Source organism: Balaenoptera musculus, chromosome 7 (genome assembly GCF_009873245.2).
Source record: "Balaenoptera musculus isolate JJ_BM4_2016_0621 chromosome 7, mBalMus1.pri.v3, whole genome shotgun sequence".
Lineage (NCBI taxonomy): Eukaryota > Metazoa > Chordata > Mammalia > Artiodactyla > Balaenopteridae > Balaenoptera > Balaenoptera musculus.
In genome coordinates, this window is record NC_045791.1 from 62,045,200 (window position 1) to 62,068,713 (window position 23,514).

The following is a 23,514-nucleotide window of genomic DNA, read 5'->3' on the forward strand; positions in this document are numbered from 1 at the left end:
CACACAATCAATATAATATCTTCCATCAATGCTTTTCTATATACTCACAGGGTTAAAGCCAAGAATTAAGGACTACAGAGGCAAATGTATACACATTAGGTAAGAATAAGGTGATACACTGTGATTTCTCAGTACTTATATTTATATCCCTCCTTTTGCTTTCCTATGCCCGATCCTGCGAGGTGGGTGACTATGCCATAGTACATTATTAGCATTAATTGTTATTACACAGATACAAATGAACTAGAGCCTAATTACATACATCACAAACATTTAAAAATTGTAAGTCTCAAATATGTGGCTAAAAACTAATGAAAACATTTAATAACATAAGCCATATGACATATATAGATTAATAATACAACCTACCCATCAAATCCCTGTAGTTCACATTCTTTTAGCAGTGACACAGCATGCCCTTCATATTCTGTTACTATATTAAAAAAAAAAAAACAGAAAAAGATGAAAGTTTTAAACAAATGATCTACACTTTTTAACTTGGTTTGGCAAAATAATATGCTAAACATATGGTCAGGTCGTAAAACAACATTTATTCTTGAATATTTATATTTTAATCATGGGAAAGAGGATTAAGTGTCACTTGCCTGTTGTGTTTTACAGCTTTATGTAAAAGAGGGTCATATATTTGTTCCAACTACATAAGTCATTTGGGGATATCCCATTAGATAATTTATCTTGGTGCCTGTCTGTTTAGTGTTCCCTAAATAAGACACATTTCCTTTAAATCAGAAGCCTAGGAGCAGCAGTATTTTGAAAATAAGGCATATTAGCTGGCACCAAATAGTCAATGTTAAATCACTTTGGCAACCTTACATGAATAAATTAGTTGAAAGGTTAGTGTAAGATTTACATACTAGAAGAATGTGTGTCTGGAACTGCTAGACTAAAAAGAGGAGGAGTTGGATGTGAAAATGTGAAGCAAAGCCAACACCAAGGATAACAGACCCAACGCCAAGGAGGGTGGCACACAGGCCCACCAGAGCCCAGATTCTCTGAGGAAATGAATCTGTCACTCCCTATTGCTGCCTCTACAGTCATGATGCCCTCTGCAGTGTTGCAAATGCCAGAGAAGACAGGATAAACTGGCACACTGCAGATGGCACCAAGCATCCCAACCACATTTAGCATTTTCTAGGGCAGCTTTGCCAGAAGAGACAGCCCAGCTGTACCCACCCATCAAAGATTTCTGCTGACTGACATGACACTGCAGATGGATGTTTTTGTGTAAGAATGTGCATCATTATATGCAAGATTACATTAATCTTTCATGCCTGTCTGTCCCTGGTGCCAGCATGGTTCAAGCTTTCCCTACAATGTTTTTAGATATTGTTAAAAATTATCAGTCTTGGTGTCTAAAAGAATCATTCTGTATCCAGCAGCATTACATTGTAATTCTCCCACAGCTTATTCAAATGCTGTTAACATTCACATAAATAAAACCTCTCTCTATTAAATTCTATTCAGAAGAAAGCTACAAGAAAATGAAATATAAAATATTAATATTAATAAATTTAGGTTATCATAAATGATTGCGTGCTGATCATTCATCTATAACTTCAGCAAGTAGTTGCAACCTTAAAAAGCAAAAATAATAAAATGTCTTACAAACACACATTAAAAATAATTAAGGATATTAGGAAGAAATATTTATGCTGAGAATCAGTTTATCAAGTCTCGCTTTTATTCCAAAGCTTACTTTCGTAAAGCTTTTCGAATCCAAAACAAAATTAGCCTTAAAATTATCTTGTAGCTGAATGCTATTTTTACTTAGGAGAAATTTTGAAACAATAGTCTATTTCTTCCTTTCATGTTGCAGGTGAAATGTGACTATACACTGATGCAAATTATCCAAGAACAGTAATTTTTTTAAGTGACATTGTAAAAGTTAAATAAGGTGACTGATCCAGAAAAACAGACGGAAAAGATGACTGAAACCTGACCACAATATACTAGGACAATGAACAAAGTTTATCAAGTCCTTGGCCTCAGGGAGGTTACATTCTGGAGACAGAGGATATGCACTAATTTTTTTCAATGAATGTACAATATAAAGTAGTATTAAGTGATTATAAAGAAAAATAATATAGGAGAAAGATAGAGAGTAATCTGAACTACTACTTGGAAGGAGTAGAAGAAATCAAAATATGTGTTTAGACAGTGTATTATGGGCTCTGGAAGCAGAAAGAACCAGATTCAGATCACTCCACTTCACATAGACATCAACAGTGGGCTACTGGGCAGCTGCAGTTTCAAAAGAAAGTTACTAGCCTCTTCTTTTAACTACTTTCCTTTGCCAATGAGACTGACACCCCTCTAACATAGGAAATTTGGAGTTTTCATCGCTTACAACTCTTTGAACACACAGTTCTCACTGCTGGGATCCCCCATGCACCCCAACCTTCAGTTTAAATATTACTACCTTCCTCCAATATTGTCTTTCTGAGGAAATGTCTTGAGGTTGATACTGAATGTTGAGGAGACAGGCTGAAGTCAAATCAGATGAGTTCTGATTTGAACATAAGGCAACATTTCTTGGTCTGGTGATAAAATTCTATAATGGGATAAGGTACTGAGATGTCATTTTCTTTCCTGTCCCTTAGGTACTTCAAACTTCGTAAGTTCAAAATAGAATCCATCATTTCCACCTTCAAATATACTGCCTTTCAGTTACACTGTTCTTTTTTGTGTTCCATCATCCACTCCCCATTACCCAAGATAAGAAAATGTCTTCTTTCTAGAGTATCCCTTTCTTTTACTCGCCAAAACCCCTCCATGCCCAAAGCCAGTGGTTTCTGTCTTTTAGTTTATGCGACTGCATCCAACATTCCTCAGGCCAATGCCCTAGACCTAGTCACCACCATCTTTAATATGCAAACTACATCAGCCTCTCCTCCAGTCTCCCTCTAACATTTACCCCACTCTAGCCAGAATGACACTTCTCAAGCACATGTTTAACCACATCTCTTCCCTACATAAACACCACTGATGACTATTCATCGTCCCCAGGGATAAAGCTCCAACTCCCTAACTGAGATCCTATTATTAGAAATGGGATTGGTCATATATATACATAATTATCCTAGGGATAATAAAAAGAACTTTTCACCCATAATTCTCTCCCTCTCTAGCTGGATCTGATTCGTGGAACATTTACGATCCAGACTTTTATTAAAATGTAGGTAAAACTGGAAGTGAGTAATGCCTCCGCGTACTAGCATCTTTTGTAACAGTTTTATCAGATTACCTAGCTTTCTGCTCTGTGAGATCAGGAACAATTAGAGGCATCTCCATGGAAGGGAGGGCTTCAAGTAGAGACATAAAGAGCCAAAGAGAAAGAATTCAAAGAGAAGACTTGGTAGAAGTGTCAAAAGTTAAACACATGGTTCTAGAAGGAGGAAAAAAAGTGAAAATAAACCCCACTCTTCTGAAAACTCTGCCCAGGGTCAGAAAGGAGGTAAAATTATCTGGTGACTAGGCACTCCCACGGGCCCTGAGCTGGCAGAGATCAAGGCTACATTCAGAGAAGTGTCTCTGACCACGATAATGATAATCAGCATGATAAGGTCTAGCAGCTTTGTTACTACCAAGATTGACTGAAGGAGGTGGAATTGCCTGTCTTGAACAAGAGAGATCACAGGCAGACATGAAATCTGTTTTCAAATACCTCAAAGCTCATGGAAAACATATTTCATTTATTTTGTATCACTACTAAAGATAACATCAACACTGAAAGTCACAAGGTGGCAAACGTCAGCTCACAAGTTCCCCTTGCAGTTTATGCCTTGCACAAAGGCATTTGGCAAAGGGTCAGGTAGGTTTGCAATCCAGCCAGTACTCCTACTCAGCATGCGAGGTGACCTTGGGCTACATCAGCCCAGAAGAAAGACCACCTTTTTGTAAGTTAGCACAAAGGAGGTGCTCTTTTCTAATATGACCCTGAATTCCAGTTGAGAATATCCATCAGTATCGTCCAGTAACGGCACACACTGACTCCATCACAGGGCGCCCAGGCCGAGGCTGGGTGTTCTTCCACCAAGAGTGCCACGTGACTACACTCCACTGTACGAGGAAAAATGAACTAGATGGCCTCCAAAGTTGTTTCCAGTTTAATTTCTCTGCTGCCTTGACTTTTTCACTTTATCGTTCTACGAATTATCGTATGAATCTATGATGTCCAAAATTCCTCTCACACCTTTAATAGTGTAATTCCGAAAGTCTGCTCTGAGAGGAAGAGAAAGAAATGGTATCATATGCCATTTGATTCACATACCAAGTTATTAGGAATAAATAACTCTCTTTTTTTTAGGTTCTTCCAGTTCTTCTGACACCCTGCCCCCCCAACCTCTGGAAATCTGTTCTCTGTATCTACATGTTCTGGTTTCTTTGGGGGAATTTTTAAAAAATATTCCACATATAAGTGAGATCATATGACATTCGTCTTTCTCTGACTCATTTCACATAGCATAATGTCCTCAAGGTCCATTTATGTTGTCCCAAATGGCAGGATTTCCTTCCTTTTTATGGTTGAAGAGTATTCTGTGGTATGGCATGCAAATATATATATATATATGTATGTATACACACACACACACACACACACACACACCACATCTTCTGTATCCATTCATCAACTGATGGACACTTAGGTTGATTCCATGTCTTGACTGTTGTAAATAATGCTGCAATCAATATGGGGCACAGATATCTGTTTTGAGTTAGTGTTTTTGTTTCCTCTGGATAAATACCCAGAAGTGTGGAATTGCTGGATCATATGGTAGCTCTATTTTTAATTTTTTGAGGGGCCTCCATAGTGGCTGCACCAATTTACATTCCCACCAACAATGCACAAGGGTTCCCTTTTCTCCACATCCTCACCGACACTTGTTATTTCTGGCCTTTTTGAAAATACCCATTCTGACAGGTGTGAGGTGATACCTCATTGTGATTTGATTTGCATTTCCCTGATGATTAGTAATGCTGAGCACCTTTTTATGTACCAGTTGGCTATAGGCATATCTTATTTGGAAAAATGTCTACTCAGATTATCTGTGCACTTTTTAACCAGATTCTTTTGTGGGGGGTTTTGCTATTCATTTTTTTAAGAATGTATAGAAAAATTCTTTATAATGTATTCATCTAGCTATAGTTTTTACATCATGCCTCATTTATACAGCACTTTCTTAATGAATTCATCATCATACAGAATTTATTACATAATTCATATTCCATTTGGACTCGGCAGTGCACAGAAGATATGTTAAAACAATGGTCATACTGGACATGCAGAAAATATGTACTCTTTCTGCTTTACTCTTTCATAGAAAATACTTTTTCAAAGTTTCAGTTGAATCTTACTGTTACATAATTTATGAAACTGAAATCAACTGCATTATGACCATGTTTCTATAGTACTTTATAGTACACAAGGTAGTTTTAAATATACTACCTTATTCAAACTATAAAACTATACTGTGAGATAAGCAGGAAGATTCTAAAACTTTTCAGATACACACATGTTTATTCAGTCCTTCACATAAAACAGAAGACATTTTTAATATAAATATTTAGCCAATATACATATCAAAATGGTTTTATAAGCAAAAGATGCAATTTCATAATTTTGCCTGTAGGAGGAGTGTTAGGCAGCTAATAATTAGCCATGCTGCACAAATATATAAATTCTATATTTGCATTTATGTAATATTCTAATTTTATCTTAAACTAAATATAATAAGCAAAAATATCTAAAATTCAGGGGGAAAAAAGTCCTAGAACATAACATTCTTCTCTCCAATATACTTGTTTTAAGAAGGAAAGCACATTCCTATCATTTCCTCTACCTTAGTTCAGGCCTCATAGGCTGGTTTCCTTTCCTGCAGTCTCTCCCTCTTCTCTTCCAATATTTATTCTGATGACATAATCATCTTTGCTAAACTAGATTGCAACACTATGATAAAAAATGTACACCACCTCCAAATCAATGCACGATGAGTAAACTCCTGAGCGTAGCATAAAGATTCATCCTTAATCTGGACTCAGACTTCCTCCTGTGCACTTTGTTGGGAGCCTTCCCAACTTCAGTTCAGGTGTCCTCAGCCTTTAGGAGAAGGGGGTCCCACCCTCATCCCATGGGAAGGGTCTTGATGCTTAAGAGAGTAAGTGCTCCAGCTGGGGTATATGTACTACATTAGGATAGTCAAACTGATAGGAAAAAAATTTTAATCCTTGTTCAGGATTAAAACATGTTGAATCTCTTGCATATACACACCTCTCCCCATCTCACTAGATTTGAATAAAGAAGAATTGAATTCATTGGCACCATTTTATGATGATGCAAAGGACCATATTTAAGATAAAGCCAACGTTATGAAAGAACTACCAAAACACTATGGGTACAGCGCACACAGCCACACCCACTTGTATGTGCTGCTAGCGTGCCTGCCTTCTCTCACTTTTCTTTTCTGCTATATATATATAGTAAATATGTATATTTACTATAACAGTAAACCATTATTTGCCTTCTCTGACTTTCTAAAACTGTCCAGTTCAAATTCTTTTCTTGGGTCTTCTGATCAAAATAAATAAGACCCCTGAGACACCATAATTCCTTTATGTATATCCCAATTATATCTACTTTAAATATCTATTTTAACCCCGAATAAATTAACGGTCACTCAAGAGCAGGTAGTAGAACTTATCCATCTTGCATTGTGCATAGTGTTGAACACAAAGCATTCAACAAGAGTTTCTTGAACTGAATGATATGTAGTAATATCCATGTAAAACTGTTTTGGATACTAAATCAATGAAACAACAATTAAATGTTATTGGGTTCACCAATAAGTTTATTCAGCTTTTAATTGGCTCATCCTAATATGAATTTCAAACTTTCCCTTCTTCTAATCCTTGAAAATCTTCAGGGAAAGCAAAAATAGATCTGAATCGTTTCTTTTTCTTATAAATCACCTCCAAGTAAGACAAAAGCCACAAAGATGAAAGATTAACTCCTTCACTACAATTTTATTTTAATTCAGAAACTCCTCTTGAGTTTTTCATGGTAGAGTCTCCCCAAACTTCATTGTAGTAGATGCCTTTTGGGGTGGATGACCTTCTCACAAAGATTATTGTTGCTGCTTTTTTTTAGAGGAATTTCCTTCTACCCTATCCATCAAGTCATGAGATGTAGGTTTATAAACCTTATTTACATTGTGAGACCCATCTCCCCTGGTGACAGCTGAGCAAAGCCAGGTCACTCTGAATCCCTTCCCTAGGAACTTATAATTGGGACTAGGAGAGTCCAAGTACATTCGGGCCTTGTATCCTGAGTAGGCTTATTATGTAATATTCTTCATCAATTAAAATTTACTACAAATTTACACTGTGTGTTAATGAAGCTACACAGAAATAAAACCAGAAGAACTGAGGGTGTGATTCACTATAACATCAACCCTCCTCACCCCACCCCCGTGGGAAAAATAAGAGTCTCAAGGAAACAAAGGAATCTGGTCACCAAATTTTAAAAGCTGAAAAGAATTTTACTAATCTTCTTTATATGAACTTTAGCATTAGCAAATTTCTGTCTTCCTGGGCACAAACCTAAGCACCCTTCTTATTTTAGACAATGAATTTAAGCTTCTGGCTTCTCTAAATTCATCTAAAATCAGCAGTTAAGTGCTTAGTTTTGACCTAACCAGCAGGGGTCAGAGTCAGAACAAAAACTACCTAATGAAGGATTCCATGGAAAGACATCAAACATTTAAGTGAACAAAAATCAATTGCTGCTGAACTGCAGAGATAATGTTTAAATAGCCAACATCTCAATGAAGGTATCAAAACGTGTGCAGCCCCCTTAAAAATGATACCTAATAATTTTTAAAGTCTGAAAAAAGGTTTAAAGAGAAAATACTGATATTCTAATAAAAATAACACAATTAAAAGAAAACAAAATAATTGAATTATAATCCTGGAGCTGGCTGCAGTAAGTTATCGAAGCACATAAACAAGCTTTAGATATTACAAGTAGCTTCCTAAATTTGACTCAAGAACAAACTCAAGGTTATTTTGCTTCCTCAAGTATGATTTTTTTAGAGGTGAAATTATATTCTGAAAATACTTAACCTGTTACATCCGTCTTTATTCCCGCAATCTTCAACAATGGTTCAACCTTCTCATAATAGACCTGAGTAGCTTCTTTTTTGTGGCTTTGGGGGTTAAGGACTATTTTTAATGACTTCGGTCTGTCTGAAAAACCTAAGAGGAAAATATAAAGACAAAAATTATAGTCTCTGTCAGCATTTATTTTTTCTTTCCCTTTAAAACCATACACTAAGGCCAGTTAGAATGTTATACACCTATTTAATTAGTATTTGCTATTTTTATTTGAAATTCTTCCAAGAGTTTTCCTGAATATGGCATTATTTTAAACCATTTCACAGTTCCTAGCAGTGAAATAAGAATATCCCTCTTAAAGGAAGTCATGAGTTATAACAAAGCATTTAATTTATGAAGGAAGGTGTGAATGAAAGCGACTTCATGACTATTAGGCAATGATTAAGTATATTTACCAAATCACCGATAATATATCCAATGTTCCTTTAGCATTTGTTTCTGGGGAAGAAAGCAATGGACTATAACAGATTAAAAAGTCCGGTTCCTCTCCTTGGATAAATATGCTCATTATTGGAATTGGGCATTCCAGTAACCCCAGGGCTACCCAGGGCTGACCTGCTGATGAGCCCAGAGTGGAGTGGAGGATGCAAGGCCAGGTCAGGGCCAGCACCCAGAGCAATGCACGCTGGAAGCTAAAAAGAGGGCTTAGGTCGGAGTTCAAGCCTGAAAAGGGGCCAAGGGAGAAAGAACTCTTCCCTGGGGAATTGGGAAAGCAACGCCTCTCAACGGGGATTCAGGAATATAGTGCTGCCTCACAGTTGGGGCTGAGATTTGATACTACAATTTTCTGGGCTTGCAAGATGCTTATCACTTAGAGCCCAGTTGGAGCAGGTGCAAAGCAAATTTTCCATTGTTAGGAAGGGGCAGGAGGGGACAGAGGAGCCAGAAGAAAGCTGACGACTATTTCTTTCATGGTAAGCTCTTCTCACAGGGCCATGCTTCAAGGTTAGAAAAGCAGTTACTAGCATCCGTTTTTAATGAAACCGTTACTAAAGCCAAAAGAAAAATGTCCATTACACCCACGTCAGTTTTTGTGCCTCAAGTAGAGACAATATCTTATTTCTTACCATATTTGAAATAATAAACATTTTTCAACAACACATATTGTTTGAATTCAGGGAGTGTCTTGGTTGAGGACCAGACAGGACGATGCTGAACTCCTTACCTCTTCTGTACTTGGCCCTGGGATCCCATTTTGGTGAGAGACTTCTGCCAGTCTCCTAATCACCCAGTCTTGAAACCTCAAAGCCATACTCAATTCCCTTTTTTTCTTTCAATTCCAACATTCAAATGAGTGCCCAGATTCGTGAGGTGATAACTATTTCCTTCCACGTCTCTGCCCTTCCTGGCTGTCTCACTCTGGCTCGGCGTTCCCCAGGACCACTCACGGGTACCTTGCAGCCCCCCCTTCCACCATATCCTCAGACATCACAGCTCCCAGCGGCCCTGCACTGGTCCAAAGCACCGGGGCTCATCACTGCCTGTGGCGCAAGCCCAACCCCTGAAAATGACATGCAGAGCCTCCCCCAACCAACTCCAACCTATCCTCTCTCCTCCCTCTCACACATATTCAAGAAATACTTATTGAGAATTTGCACTGAGTACTGGGAAGAGGTAGAAAGTGATTAACATGTATTCATGCTTTACAGGGGGAAGACGTATCCACAAATAGAACCAGTACAAGACAGAACAGATTTGTTAACATGAAGGCACAAAGTGCCCTGGGAGTGGATGTGGGGAGGATGGTTAATTCTTATTAGGGATCCGGAAAAGGCTTCCCAGAGAAGGGAGCATGTGAGCACGGCTTTGGGCTCTGGCTGTTTTCACTACTTGCAATTCCCTCCTGCCTCACACTTCATCTTCCCCTTAGTGAAACAGCAGGGGTAGGGTCAGGGAGGAAACACCAAGCAGTGAGACCAGCACAGAAGATGCTCGAAGCAAACTCAGTGCAGAGGGTTTTCTGTTCCATTTCCACTTCCCCTTCACGACCCAGACCCACTGTATCACTTGCCGAATACCAGCTGCTAGGTCTTCCTCTGTTCAGACAGTTCACTGTTTCCACTCTGCCTCATCTCCAATCCTGTAAAAATCTGACCACTTTTTCAAAGCTCACCTCAAATACCACTTCCTCACTGATCACTTCCTGAGCACCAGCAGAATTCACCTCTCTGGCTTCTTGCTCCTATGTTACTCTCTGTACCTCTATTATCTATTTTTTATATCATTTATACAGAAAACTCTGATAAAGGATTCAGTGTCTCAGGACTCCCACTGGCCAAACCTGGGACAACACAAAATGGAATAAGGACAGTAACATATCATACATACTAGAGTGACTTTTTAAAAAACCCAGCTCCGGGAGTCAAACCGACACTAAATACACATAGAAATAAAGGAGGAAAAGGAAAAACGTCATCTTAGAGTAACAATTAATAAATACGGGAAAATTACAGAGTTAGAAAATCACTATTTTCAACCATCATAATAATGATGGATTTAGGCAAGAATCAGCAATGGATGCTAAAACCATCGGTGACAGTCAGTTGGGGAACAAAATATTTCCTTATTCTTAAACTCTGTCCTTCCCTATTACTCTATTTACAGAAAGTAAAAAGGAATATTTACAGTAGGGAAGTCAGGCAGACACGTCCTCAGTCAAGTGATCAAAGTTAACAACACTCTGAGTGATACAAACTGACACATGTGCCTCATGTACAAGATACACAGCACTAAGGACCCACAACTTCTGTGGGATTCCTGCCCCAAGTGCATACATAATGTGGACCTAACAAGATGAAACACTCAGACAAACCCAAGTTGAGGGGCATTCTCAAAATACCTGCCTTAAACTTTTCAAAAATGTCAAGGCCATGAAAGACAAAGAAAAGCTGAGGAACTATTCCAGATTAAAGGAGACTAAAGAGTAACAACTAAATGCAGTATGTGACTCTGGATCAGGTCAAAACAAAACAAAACTGCCACGAAGGACAGTATTAGTGTCCTTTAACCAGGATGGACGAAGCAGATTAATCTAGGACTCACTTTTATTAAAACACGAAAAGGACCAGAAACTTGTTCTAAACCCCAGAGTCCAGACAAAAGATCCGTTTAAGTTTCCCTTCCCTGGTAAATTTGTTGGAATACCCTCATTTCTCCAGCAGGGACAGACCCAGTAAGGAAGGTGTCTAGCCACCAAATTGCAGTCCACAAATGCTGTCATACAAACCAACTTTTATTTCCCCCTTTTCCTGTATCATGACTGTGGAGGAACAGATGTTTGTGGAAATGAGAAACAGTCATTTGGGGTTTGTGTGGATAAGCACATTGCAGTCGAAGGCTTGTAGACCTTAAACATATGTATAAAAGTGCACGCTATACGTCCCACCCAATCTTTGTGACACAATCTTCTTAAAATGGCAGGAAAGGGGCTAAAATTATTATTATTATTATTATTTTTTTTAAATTTATTTATTTATTTTATTTATGGCTGTGTTGGGTCTTCGTTTCTGTGCGAGGGTTTTCTCTAGTTGTGGCAAGCGGGGGCCACTCTTCATCGCAGTGCGCGGGCCTCTCACTGTCGCGGCCTCTCTTGTTGCGGAGCACAGGCTCCAGACGCGCAGGCTCAGCAGTTGTGGCTCACAGGCCCAGTTGCTCCACGGCATGTGGGATCTTCCCAGACCAGGGCTCGAACCCGTGTCCCCTGCATTGGCAGGCAGATTCTCAACCACTGCACCACCAGGGAAGCCCTCCTAAAATTATTTTTAAAGACTTTCTAAAAGGATTTAAGTAAAATAATTTTATTTTTAAGCCTCAGTTAACAAAAACAGCAATGAAAACTAAATTAATCAGAAAGTCCCATTCCTTAGACATTCTGGTCAATCAAGGGGTTTTTAAATACAAGTCAACAAAGCCAATTTTTTTTTTCTTTACCAGAGCATGTATTCATTTCCTCATTTCTCTTTTTCTTTTAGATGCATCTAATATGATGACTATGAAGATAGCGTCTAAGTATACATGAATTAGGTAGCAATTTGAAATCAATTTAGAGATCAGGATGGAGATCTCTACCGAATAAAGTAGGATTTTTTAAACGTTCTTAATTAAGTGGAATAAAGAGACATAACAAATCTCCATCCCTCTCTCCTTCCATGCTCCCTCCTCAAGCCTCCTCCTATGCCATTCAGTTTCTTGAACTCCTATGTTCCCTCCACCACAGGGTCCTTGCACCTGCTCTCCCCACTAGCTGCCCACCTACACCAGCTGCCACCATAGCCACTTTGCCCAATTAACCCCTTCTTCTCTTTGTCTTGATCTTACTTCAGTCATTGTTTCTAGGGAAAGCCTACCATGGCTTCCTTGGCTTTGTGACTTCAGCTAGGTCATTTCCCCCTTATCATTTGTTCTCACAAGTCCATACACTTCCCAATCTTGATTCTTACACTGCTGTTATTTTATATCTATTTATTAATTATTCTTCCATATTAGACTGGAAACTCTCTGGGTTTTTCTCCACATTCTATTTCCTTAGTGCAGGGCACATAATAGATGATCAAATACTTGATGAGTGAATAAAAGGGCAGTGTTAGCTTTGGGTCATCTAGATAACAATAACATCCATTCATTTATTCACAAATAACTACATGCCTGTTATTTGCCAGGCAGGGCTCTAGAAGCTGAGGTTCTATCAGTGAACAAGAAAAGCCTCTGTCCTCATGAAGCTTCCATTCCAATGGTAGGAGATAGAAATAAACAAGAGAATTCAGAGCATGCTAAGTGTTAAAAAGTTCTAAGGATAAAAGTGAAGCTCAGGATCTAATGAAACTTAAAAGCTTTTGCACAGCAAAGGAAACCATAAACAAGACAAAAGACAACCCTCAGAATGGGAGAAAGTATTTGCAAATGAAGCAACTGACAAAGGATTAATCTCCAAAATTTACAAGCAGCTCATGCAGCTCAATATCAAAAAAAAACAAACGACCCAATCCAAAAATGGGCAGAACACCTAAATAGATATTTCTCCAAAGAAGATATACAGATTGCCAACAAACACATGAAAGAATGCTCAACATCATTAATCATTAGAGAAATGAAAATCAAAACTACAATGAGATATCATCTCACACCAGTCAGAATGGCCATCATCAAAAAATCTACAAACAATAAATGCTGGAGAGGGTGTGGAGAAAAGGGAACCCTCTTGCACTGTTGGTGGGAATGTAAATTGATACAGCCACTATGGAGAACAGTATGGAGGTTCCTTAAAAAACTAAAAATAGAACTACCATACGACCCAGCAATCCCACTACTGGGCATATACCCTGAGAAAACCATAATTCAAAAAGAGTCATGTACCACAATGTTCATTGCAGCTCTATTTACAATAGCCAGGACATGGAAGAAACCTAAGTGTCCATCAACAGAGGAATGGATAAAGAAGATGTGGCACATATATACAATGGAACATTACTCAGCCATAAAAAGAAACGAAATTGAGTTATTTGTAGTGAGGTGGATGGACCTAGAGTCTGTCATACAGAGTGAAATAAGTCAGAAAGAGAAAAACAAATACCGTATGTTAACACATATATATGAAATCTAAAAAAAAAAAAAAAAAAAAAAAAAGTCATGAAGAACCTAGGGGCAGGACAGGAATAAAGACGCAGACCTACTAGAGAATGGACTTGAGGACACGGGGAGGGGGAAGGGTAAGCTGGGACAAAGTGAGAGAGTGGCATGGACATATATACACTACCAAATGTAAAACAGACAGCTAGTGGGAAGCAGCCGCATAGCACAGGGAGATCAGTTTGGTGCTTTGTGACCACCTAGAGGGGTGGGATAGGGAGGGTGGGAGGGAGGGAGACGCAAGAGATATGGAGATATATGTATAGCTGATTCACTTTGTTATAAAGCAGAAACTAGCACACCATATAGTTTATGGTGTATACAAAGCGATTATACTCCAATAAAGATGTTAAAAAAAAAAAAAGTGAAGCTCAGTTGTGGGAGAGAAGGAGGGCAAAGGTAGAAGAAATGACTTGCTGGCCAGGGAAGGTCAGATCACCCAGAGCTTTGTAGGCATTTACAAGGATTTTAGCTTGGGTTCTGAGTGAGAGAAGAAGCATGGAGAATTTTGAGTAGTGTTTACAGCAACGTAGCCTTAGGTGTTAAAAGGATCACTTCAGCTGCCATATGGAAAGTAGACACAGAGTAAGGACTCACAAAGTAAAGAACACTAGCAATATTCTAACACTGTGTGCTTAGACACAGTGGTTGAAGTGGACATTATAAGAAAAGTCAGATTCTAGATATACCTCCTCATTGAAGTATAATTGACATACACATTATACTAGTTTTGGGTGTACAATACAATGATTCAACATTCGTATCCATTGGGAAATAATCACCACAATAATTCTAGTTACCATCTGTCACCACAGAGTTACAAAAAAATTTTTTTCTTGTGATGAGAACTTTTAAGATTTACTTTCTTAGCAACTTTCGAATGTATTTTGAACATATTTAGATATATTTTGAAGGGAGAATGGACAAGATTTGTTTCCTATTTTGATGTGGTATATGAAAGAAAACAAAGAGTTGTCACATGTGTGGCTGAAAAAGGGGAAAGTAAGGACATAAGAGGGCTAAGGACTAGTGAAAAGTGGCAAAAACAGTAAATTGTGGTCTCAGCGGGGCTGAAGGATTTTAAGGGTTGGGAGAATTGATCTGGTGAACTAGGAAGACAGAAGGCAGTAGCCACATGGAGGGTAGGATGATTAAATTTGAGACAGAGAGTTATTGCTAATGACAATAACAAGATGTGATGAACTTCCACATTCAACAGAATCACAAAAAGGAGCTTCTTAAAACAGAGATTTCTGGGTCCCAGCCCCAGAGTTCTGAACTCAGTAGTCTCAGGTGGGGTCTGAGAATTTATATTTATAACTAGTTCCCAGGTGACGCTGATGATGTTGGTCCAGGGGGCCACACTTTGAGAACTACTGTACTAGAAATATGATTATGGGAGAAAATGGAGAAAGTGAAATACAGGTCAAGATCTCTGAAGGAGAAGAGGTAAAAACTGAGAGAAATGTACAAAAAAACACATAGAATTATGACAGCAGTAGTATTGGAGGGAGTGACAGTGAGGCAGTAGCTAAAGTCTTCAAGGACCGGCAGAAGGACGCAGTAGGCTGTACAGGACTGCGGGTAATGCTAGCAGGTGGTGTCTGACGGACTGAGCTTTGATGCTGAGGATTTTTAAGAGAGTACGCTGAGAAAATGGTCCCCAAATATCAGTGAGATGCAAGGAAGACTTCAAGATGTCAATAGCATCTCCAGCACCAGTTGTATGAAAGGCATGGCAGAGAAAACAGCTACCACTCAAGAGGACTGCAGGGGACGCTATAAGCTCCTGGAAGAGCTGTGTCTCTCTACTAAAGCAAAAGGGGGATATTTGGACAAGTGGTTGACAATATAGATTTTGCTAATGATGAATCATTCGTTCCACAGGGCAAAAATAAAATGGTGCCTGGAGTTGAGGAGAGTAGGGGATGGTGTCAGGTTAGGCGGTACAAAGAGAGGGCCTTAGAGGGAAGAGAGTCTAGGTGATGAAAGGCCTCAGGCAGCAACACAGTGTGTGTAAGAGATAAAACTTGTGTGCAGCAGTTGGGATTGGAGAGTGGGGTGGTGATGAGTCTTACCCCAAGCACAGAGAGCTCTATGGATTCTGTCTTCCCTCTGGTCAATATCCAAGTTAGGGAAGAAGCAAAGTTGCCCGGAACTACAGTTGTTCCAAAGCCCCTTTCCCCTCTGGTAACCATCCAGTGTTGGAGTCTGAACCCACGTCTGTCTATGGCACTTGGTTACACTCTTCCCCAAGTGACCACAATGCAAATGTCTCTATATTTGAGAACCATATACACAATTATTTTCTGTACAAATTAAAATACACACATTGTACAGAATTCAAAAATCTCATTATTCAGCTCATTCCCTGGTATCTAGTTCCCTTCCTGAGGGACAACCATTGGCATCATGTCAAGAATCTGTTCTCTGCATATACAAAAATGTAGGTATACGTTCTGTGACTTTTTACATAGATGGTAGCATCCTAACCCACTATTCTGTGCCTTGCTTTTCCTTTTACAATATTTTGGAGATAATTCCATATCACTACATAGAGTGCTATCTTACTTTATTTAAAGCTGCCTAGTTTTCTTTGGATGAACCTCAATTTAATTAACTAGTTCCCTGGGGATGGGTATTTAGGTTGTTTCCAATCTTCCTTTACTGCAAACACTGCTGCAATGAATGTCATTTTGCATCTATTTACATAAAACTGCAGGACAAACTTCTAGAAGTAGAAACACTGTGTCAAAGGGTATGTACCCTTGAGAGTGTATATTGCCAAATTACTTGCCATAGAAATTTAGTTGTGACTAAAAAAAAGTAAATGCTAGAGTAAAAGTAATTGATCTTAAATCTTAGCTCTTCCATTTGCCAACTGTGTGACTTTGGGTTATTGTTTAACTTCTCTGTTCTTCAGTTTCCTCATCTGTAATATGGGGATAATAAGAGTGCCTCTCACAAATTGTGATGATTAAATAAGTGTAAAGTATTTAGAAAAGTGCACGGCACATAGTCAGTAGTCAGTTTACCTATTATTTTTACTACCAATTTATAAGGGTGTTTTCTTACACCCTTGTAAACCTTGTAAATTTTCAAATTTTTTTGATCTTTGACAATCTGAGGGGTGAAAAACCACATATCACTCTAATTTCAATTTACATTTCTCTTATTATGAGAGAAGCTGAGAAACTTTGCAAATGTTTAAGAGCTACTTTTATTTTTCCATGAACTGTGAGTTTATATCATTAGCCAATTCTTTCTTTGTACTGTGTTTGTCACATTAATTGTAGCAGTGCTCCATACGGTATCAACCTTTTACTTGTTGTGTGAGTTACAAATATTTTTCCCAGTGTGTCATTTAGTGCTTTTAATTTTATTTATGCTGTTTTCTCTATGTCAAACGTTTTCATTTTTATGTGCCTATGGTTGAATTTATCACTTCTTTTATGGTTTCTGGGTTTCGCATCATATTTAAAAGCTCCCTTTGTGACAAAAAAAAAAATCCCCTGTATTTTTCTAATAATTTTATGGTCTCAATTTCATATTTTATTTAATACTATCTGAAATTTATTTTGATAGATGATACAAAATTGGGAGTTGACTTTACTTTTTTCCAGGTAGCTATCTATCTGTCCCAACATAATTCATGGCATAATCAGTCTTTCTCCTACAGATTTCAAATGCCACCTTTAGATACACTAAATTTCTGGATGTGTTTGAATCTCTTCTTAAGTGTCTAGTCTGAGATCTATTGATTTATTCATATGCCAGTATCATAATGTTTTAAATGTTATAGTTTCATAACATGACTTAGTAGCTGATAGAGTTCCTTACTACTTTTAAGAATTTCCATGTCTATTTTCACACATGATCTTTAAAATCAGTTTGTCTAGTGTGAAAAAATTCTCCTGGTATTTTATTCGGATTACATTAAATATATATTATCTTAAGGGCTGTAACACTTTTATGAGATTCAGTCTTTCTTTACAGAAACATGGTATGCTTTTCCATTTTAAGTCTCCTGTGTCCCTAAGTACCATGGTAAACATTTTTCAGATAAATGCTGAATAAGTCTAGGTTTTTCACCTTTTTTTGCTGCTACTGTCAATATGTTTCTAACTCCATCTCCCAACTGACTCTTGACGCCATATATCAAAACCATTGATTTCTACACCTAGCACTTAATTTTCTCATTGTTCATCATAGATTTTCCCTTTATTCTCTTGGATTTTCCAGTCTAATAGTTATTTCATCTTCAAATAATAGTAATTTCACTTTCCTCTTTCCAACTGTCACACAAATTCATGTTCTTCTCTAGTCTACTTGCATTGGTGGGTTTCACCAGAAGAATGTGACCAACAGGGCTGATGAAGGATACTGTTGTCAGTTCCAAAATTTAATGGGACTCCCTCACATGTTTCTCCTATTATAGGCTTTAAAATGAGATATATATTTATCATGTTGATAACACAGCCATCTATTCTTATTTTATTAAGGGTTGTTTGACACTCATAAGTAAAATCAATCTATACTTTTCCTTCTTTGGACTTCATTGTCAGATGTTGGTATTAATTTCATGCAAGCTCTAGAAATAAAATCTGGGAGTTTTCCATATTTTCCTATGCTCCAGAATAATTCAAATAGTATTGAAGTTTTCCTGTTCCTTAAAGGTATGGTGCATATCCCTGTGAAAATATCAGAGTTGGTGCTTTTTTTTAGGAGTACCAAAAAGATTTCTGCTTCTTTGGTGATAGCTGGTCTTGAACATTATCTATGTCTTCTGGAGTCAGTTTGGCCATTTTTATTTTCCTAGACAATGTGTTCATTCATTTCATCCTGCTCCTAAGAGGCAGCCCAGGTTGCCTGCTGGGTTCTAGATATCATCCTCCTATTGAGTAGTAGTAGCAACACTATTTCCCACTGATAATCAGAACTGATTACCTTTGCCAGCAGAGCAACTTCATTATTATTTTTTCATTTGCTGGTTCAATGATATGGTTCAATAATGTGGCCAAGTAGTTTTCAATGTCCAATTCAATTGAACCACTGTCATGTTGCCGTATGAAAGTATTCTTTTAAACTAAAAGCTCTAAATCAGCAGAGTTCAAAGTTGTAGAGGCCGGAAGCAAAAATATTATGAGTGGGTCACAAAAGGTGGAGATAAGAAATGACACTTCTACCTTAACTCATCATTAGTCCATAGACCCATGTATTCTGTTTATGGAACTAAAAACTACTTTAATATCACAAGATTTAGTCTCCCAGGTGGAAGACAATATTATAAAATAGGAAAAATGGTAAGACTAGTGAATCCCATACTTGTCAGCCAACTGTTTCACTATTTTTGATGTGAATGAGTCCCTTGATCAAAAGCAGTATTGTACAGGATGCAAATTCACTGAACACAGCATTTAGTAGGGCCACCAATGGTAGTGTTGGCAGAAACATGGTGGACAAGAAATGCAAATCCATACCAGAAGTAAGCATTCATAGCAATGAGGCCAAGCCACTGACCTTTCACAAAGGACAGGATTCAATGTATCAACCTGCCACCAAGTGGTGGACTGGTTGCCCTGGGATATGGGGTGTATCCAGGGCTCAAGGCTGATCTGCTTGCAGGCAGAGTACTCAGCAATGGTGGTAGTCAAATCAGCCTTGGTGAGCAGACGTGCTTATTGCTAAATCCCTGTATTTTTCTCCTTCCTGCTTTAAGGCCACTTTGTTTATATGTTCATTGTGCAAGCCCTGGGTTTGCTCTGAAAAGATGCAGACAAACATCTATAGAATGGAGCATCTTACATACCTGGTTATTTCCTGGTTATTTCTAGAGAATAAATTTTCTTTGGTGAGCATTTACATAAAACACAAATCTCACATTCTGTTCTTATTCTGTGAAAGTCATCCATATACTTTTGCTTTATACATCTTTGCCACCAACCCTCCAAATTTTGGCTTCCAACTATTTGGCCAAGCTCTTCACCACTGTTCACGCATTGAGATACGTCAATCCCTGTGGCCATCACTCCTTAACAACTAGTATCAACTGTTTGAAGTTCTGACTACCAGAAGGATCTCCCTTCCCTACTATCTTTTAGGAACACCTTGAGCAGGGCTGTAATGCTTCAGGAACTCACTTCTATTATACCAGGCAGAGCTGTCTCTGAACTAGGCCCCATTTAGTTCCCTTAGGCCACTGGTCAGAGAAAATGTCTCATGAGGCCATATATGTGGGGTGAGGGGGAAAAAAGCAATCAGCAACAGTTGTAGGCCGCCAGCACATTCGATGCCCTAGAACCTTCTCCTCCAGCACTTTAATAATATTATCAGTATAAAACAGCTTTCTATTTAAAATAGCTAGAGTATTTTATGTTTTATATCAACTGAACTTTGATCAATACAAATGTTTAATAGACATCTCAAATTTAGCATATTCAAAACTGAAATTCTGCTTTTCCCCACTAAACCTGGTCTGTCTACCCACCATCTTCCCCTTCTCACTAAATGACAACTTTATCCTTCCACTCACTCCAGTCAGAAACTTCACTTTACTTTGAACAACTACTTAGGCATTTATCCTGCCTTTCTAATATGCACTATACTTCTAGCTAACCAAACAGTACCAGTTACAGAAGAAACATCATTTTTTAAAAAAAGAATAGCACTCATTTAGGAAGAATGGTTGAATTAGAAAATCTCCATGATCTACCCCTAGTTAAATAATCAGTTCAGGCAAGGATAATCAATGCATGTTAAAACCATTAGATGAAATATTTACTGAGGACTAGACATTCCCTTGGTCCCTGAGTACCACCCAACAAATTATCTGCTAGTTTCAAATAGAGACATTACAACGGAGGGATCAAGCTTTTTCACCTCCTTGATTCAGGGATCAGTCTTAGCCTTGGGGAAGTCATCTTGGCCTCATTAACAGTAGGGAAGTCAGACATTCATTATGTACCACCTGAGATGATAAAAAATGAAGTACACATACCACTTATGAAGTATCCTTGCCCAAAATTTATAACATAAATCTAATTAAGTCTTTAGACTGAAAATCCAGTTTATAGTAAATACAGAGAATAGAAGAACAAGCTAAATGATGCCCCCAGGAAGCAATCAGATAGGGGCATAGCAGTACTGCTCAAAGTCTGTGGTCTCCACAATGACACCCCAGTATCACGCAGCAGCTCATTAGAAAGGCCCATACCAGATCCACTGGATCAAAATTTCTGGGAGTAAGGACCAATAATCTATATTTAAATGGGCTAAATGTTTCTTATGAACACTAAAATGTCTACAGGACAAATAATCCAGTCTCTTCCATAAATCAATGTCCGAGAGAATATAAAAGATGAGGAAGGGCATGTTGTAGTGTTGTAGTTTAAATGCATTTAATTGACTGGACACTGATGGCTACAAATCAGCTATAAAAGACATTCTGGAAAACAGGGGGGAAATTTCAGTGTGGACCAGGTATTAGATGATAATAAATAACTATAGTTCATTCATTTTGTAGGATAATGATATTTTGTTATTTGTAAAATTTCTGTTTTTAGAGATGCATGCTGAAATATTTCTGGGAAAAATATAACGATGTTTATAATTTACCTTAAAACACATTGACAGAATAAAATGTTTGAAGTCACTATGGAAAAATGTTAAGAACTGTAGAATCTAGGTAACAGAAATACAGAAAATATAAAAACATTATAATGGGCACCTAGATGTTTGATCATTTTTCATAATAGAGTAAAAAATATCTTGGTGTCATCCTTGAATTTTTTTTTTAATATCCCCCATATCCACTAAGTCAATAAATCCAGCCAGCTCTATCTTCAAAAACAAATGCAAAGACAAACCACTTCATACCATGTCTCCCGCTCCTACCCTGATTTAAGCCACCATCTCTTGGCCAGACTATACTAATTTCATTTAACCGGTCTCCTGCTGCACCCACTCACCCACTCGCAAAATCTACTCTCTACTTGGCAGCCAGAATAACCATTTTGAAAGTAAGTCAGATCATGTCGCTCCTCTGCTTAAAAGTCCCCAATTAGCCCCCATTCTTCTCAGGATAAAAGTAAAAAATCATACAAATCTTGCAAGATCCTTCATGGCTACTCCCAGCCACCTCTGTGACGTCATTTCCAATTATTTGGCTCCCTGTTGACTCTACTCTGCACATGACTTTCTTGCTCAAGCTTTTGCACTTACTGTTCCCTCTGCTTGGAACATTTCCATATCCAAATGGCTCCCTGTTACTTTCAGCTCTTTTCTAACACTTCACAGCCCATGAAGTCTTCCTTAACCACCTGTGTACACTTCACATCATAGAAATATCTTTGACTTTTTTTTCAATTCCCTCTTCTTAGGAATTAAGTATTTGTGCCCCGCCCCCAAATTTATATGTTGACATCCTAATCCCCAATGTGAGGTATTAGGAGGTGGGGCCTTTGGGAGGTAATTAGGTGATGAGGGTTGAGCCCTTATGAATGGGATTAGTGCTTTTATGAAAGAGACCCCAGAGGGCTCTAGCTTTCTTTCTGCCATGTGAAGACACAAGAAGAGGGCTCTCACCAGAACCTGACCATGCTGGCACCCTGAGCTCAGACTTCAAGCCTCCAGGACTGTGAGAAGTAAATTTCTGTTATTTATAAAGCCACCTTCTCTACGGTACTTTGTTATACCATCCCAAACAGACTAAGACACCCCACTACCACTAGAATATAAGCTACCTGAGGTCAAAGACTTTGTGGTTCTGCTCTCTGCTATATTACTAGCCCCTGGAATAGTATGTGGCACACAATAGAAGCCATATGTGTGTGTGTGTGTGTGTATTCTTTTTAAAAATAAACCAAAAAGTAAAGAAAAAATAAATTATAAAACTGTAATTCCAATTGCATTAAAGAAAACAAAAGATCAACACTGCAAAAACAATCATTTAAGCAAAAAGCCTTCCTTTTAAAATTGCTGTGATATAAAATAAGTCCAGAAACATAACCACTTACATCAATTCCTAAAGTAAAACAAAAAGACTAAGGCAAATACTTCACAAAGAACCAAAGATTCATCAACAGTAGGTTTTGCAATAGACATTTATATCCTTTGAAAGAAACATTTAGCATGAAAAATCAAACAACCTCTTATTGCTGCCAAGTTAAGCTTTTAAAAAATAAAAAATAATTCAATCACTAACTCATATTTACTTCCTATATATACAAACTTATGACCAGTAGAAGAATTCTTTAAGAGCTGGGGAAATCTTTTCTAAATTAAATTTACAGCAACAATGAAAATAAATACTAACCCTTTTGCTCAGAATTTAAAATAAATCAGTTTGCCTTCTAAAAAAAATCATCAGTTATTAAAAAATCAGAAAGTGGGCCAGAAAGAAACTGCCTTTAGTGCACAGGGTACTAGTTGGTTCTGAAAAACAACCTCAGTTGTCCCATCTTAGGCTTGGACTGGGAGTGCTGTCCTTCAGCCCCATCAGGGCACTTGTGTGCCATCATCTCACATGAAAAAGGACAATGCAGAGAAGCAGGTAGCCAAAGGGATGGCACCACTGTGTAAAGATGATGACATACAGATGGCCAACAAACACATGAAAAGATGCTCAACATCACTAATTATTAGAGAAATGCAAATCAAAACTACAATGAGATATCACCTCACACCAGTCAGAATGGCCAT

The 23,514-nt window shown here is 38.0% G+C and overlaps 1 protein-coding gene across 1 annotated transcript in view; it reads right to left on the reverse strand.

The window, feature by feature from the left end:
• CERKL (ceramide kinase like) overlaps positions 1–23,514 on the reverse strand; it is a 140,645-nt gene that overhangs the window by 25,211 nt on the left and 91,920 nt on the right. The window contains exons 3-4 of the mRNA XM_036858112.1: positions 8,140–8,271; positions 370–433 (exon numbers count right to left, since the gene is read on the reverse strand). Coding sequence (XP_036714007.1) covers positions 370–433; positions 8,140–8,271 — 196 coding nt within the window. The remainder of the gene's footprint in view (positions 1–369; positions 434–8,139; positions 8,272–23,514) is intronic.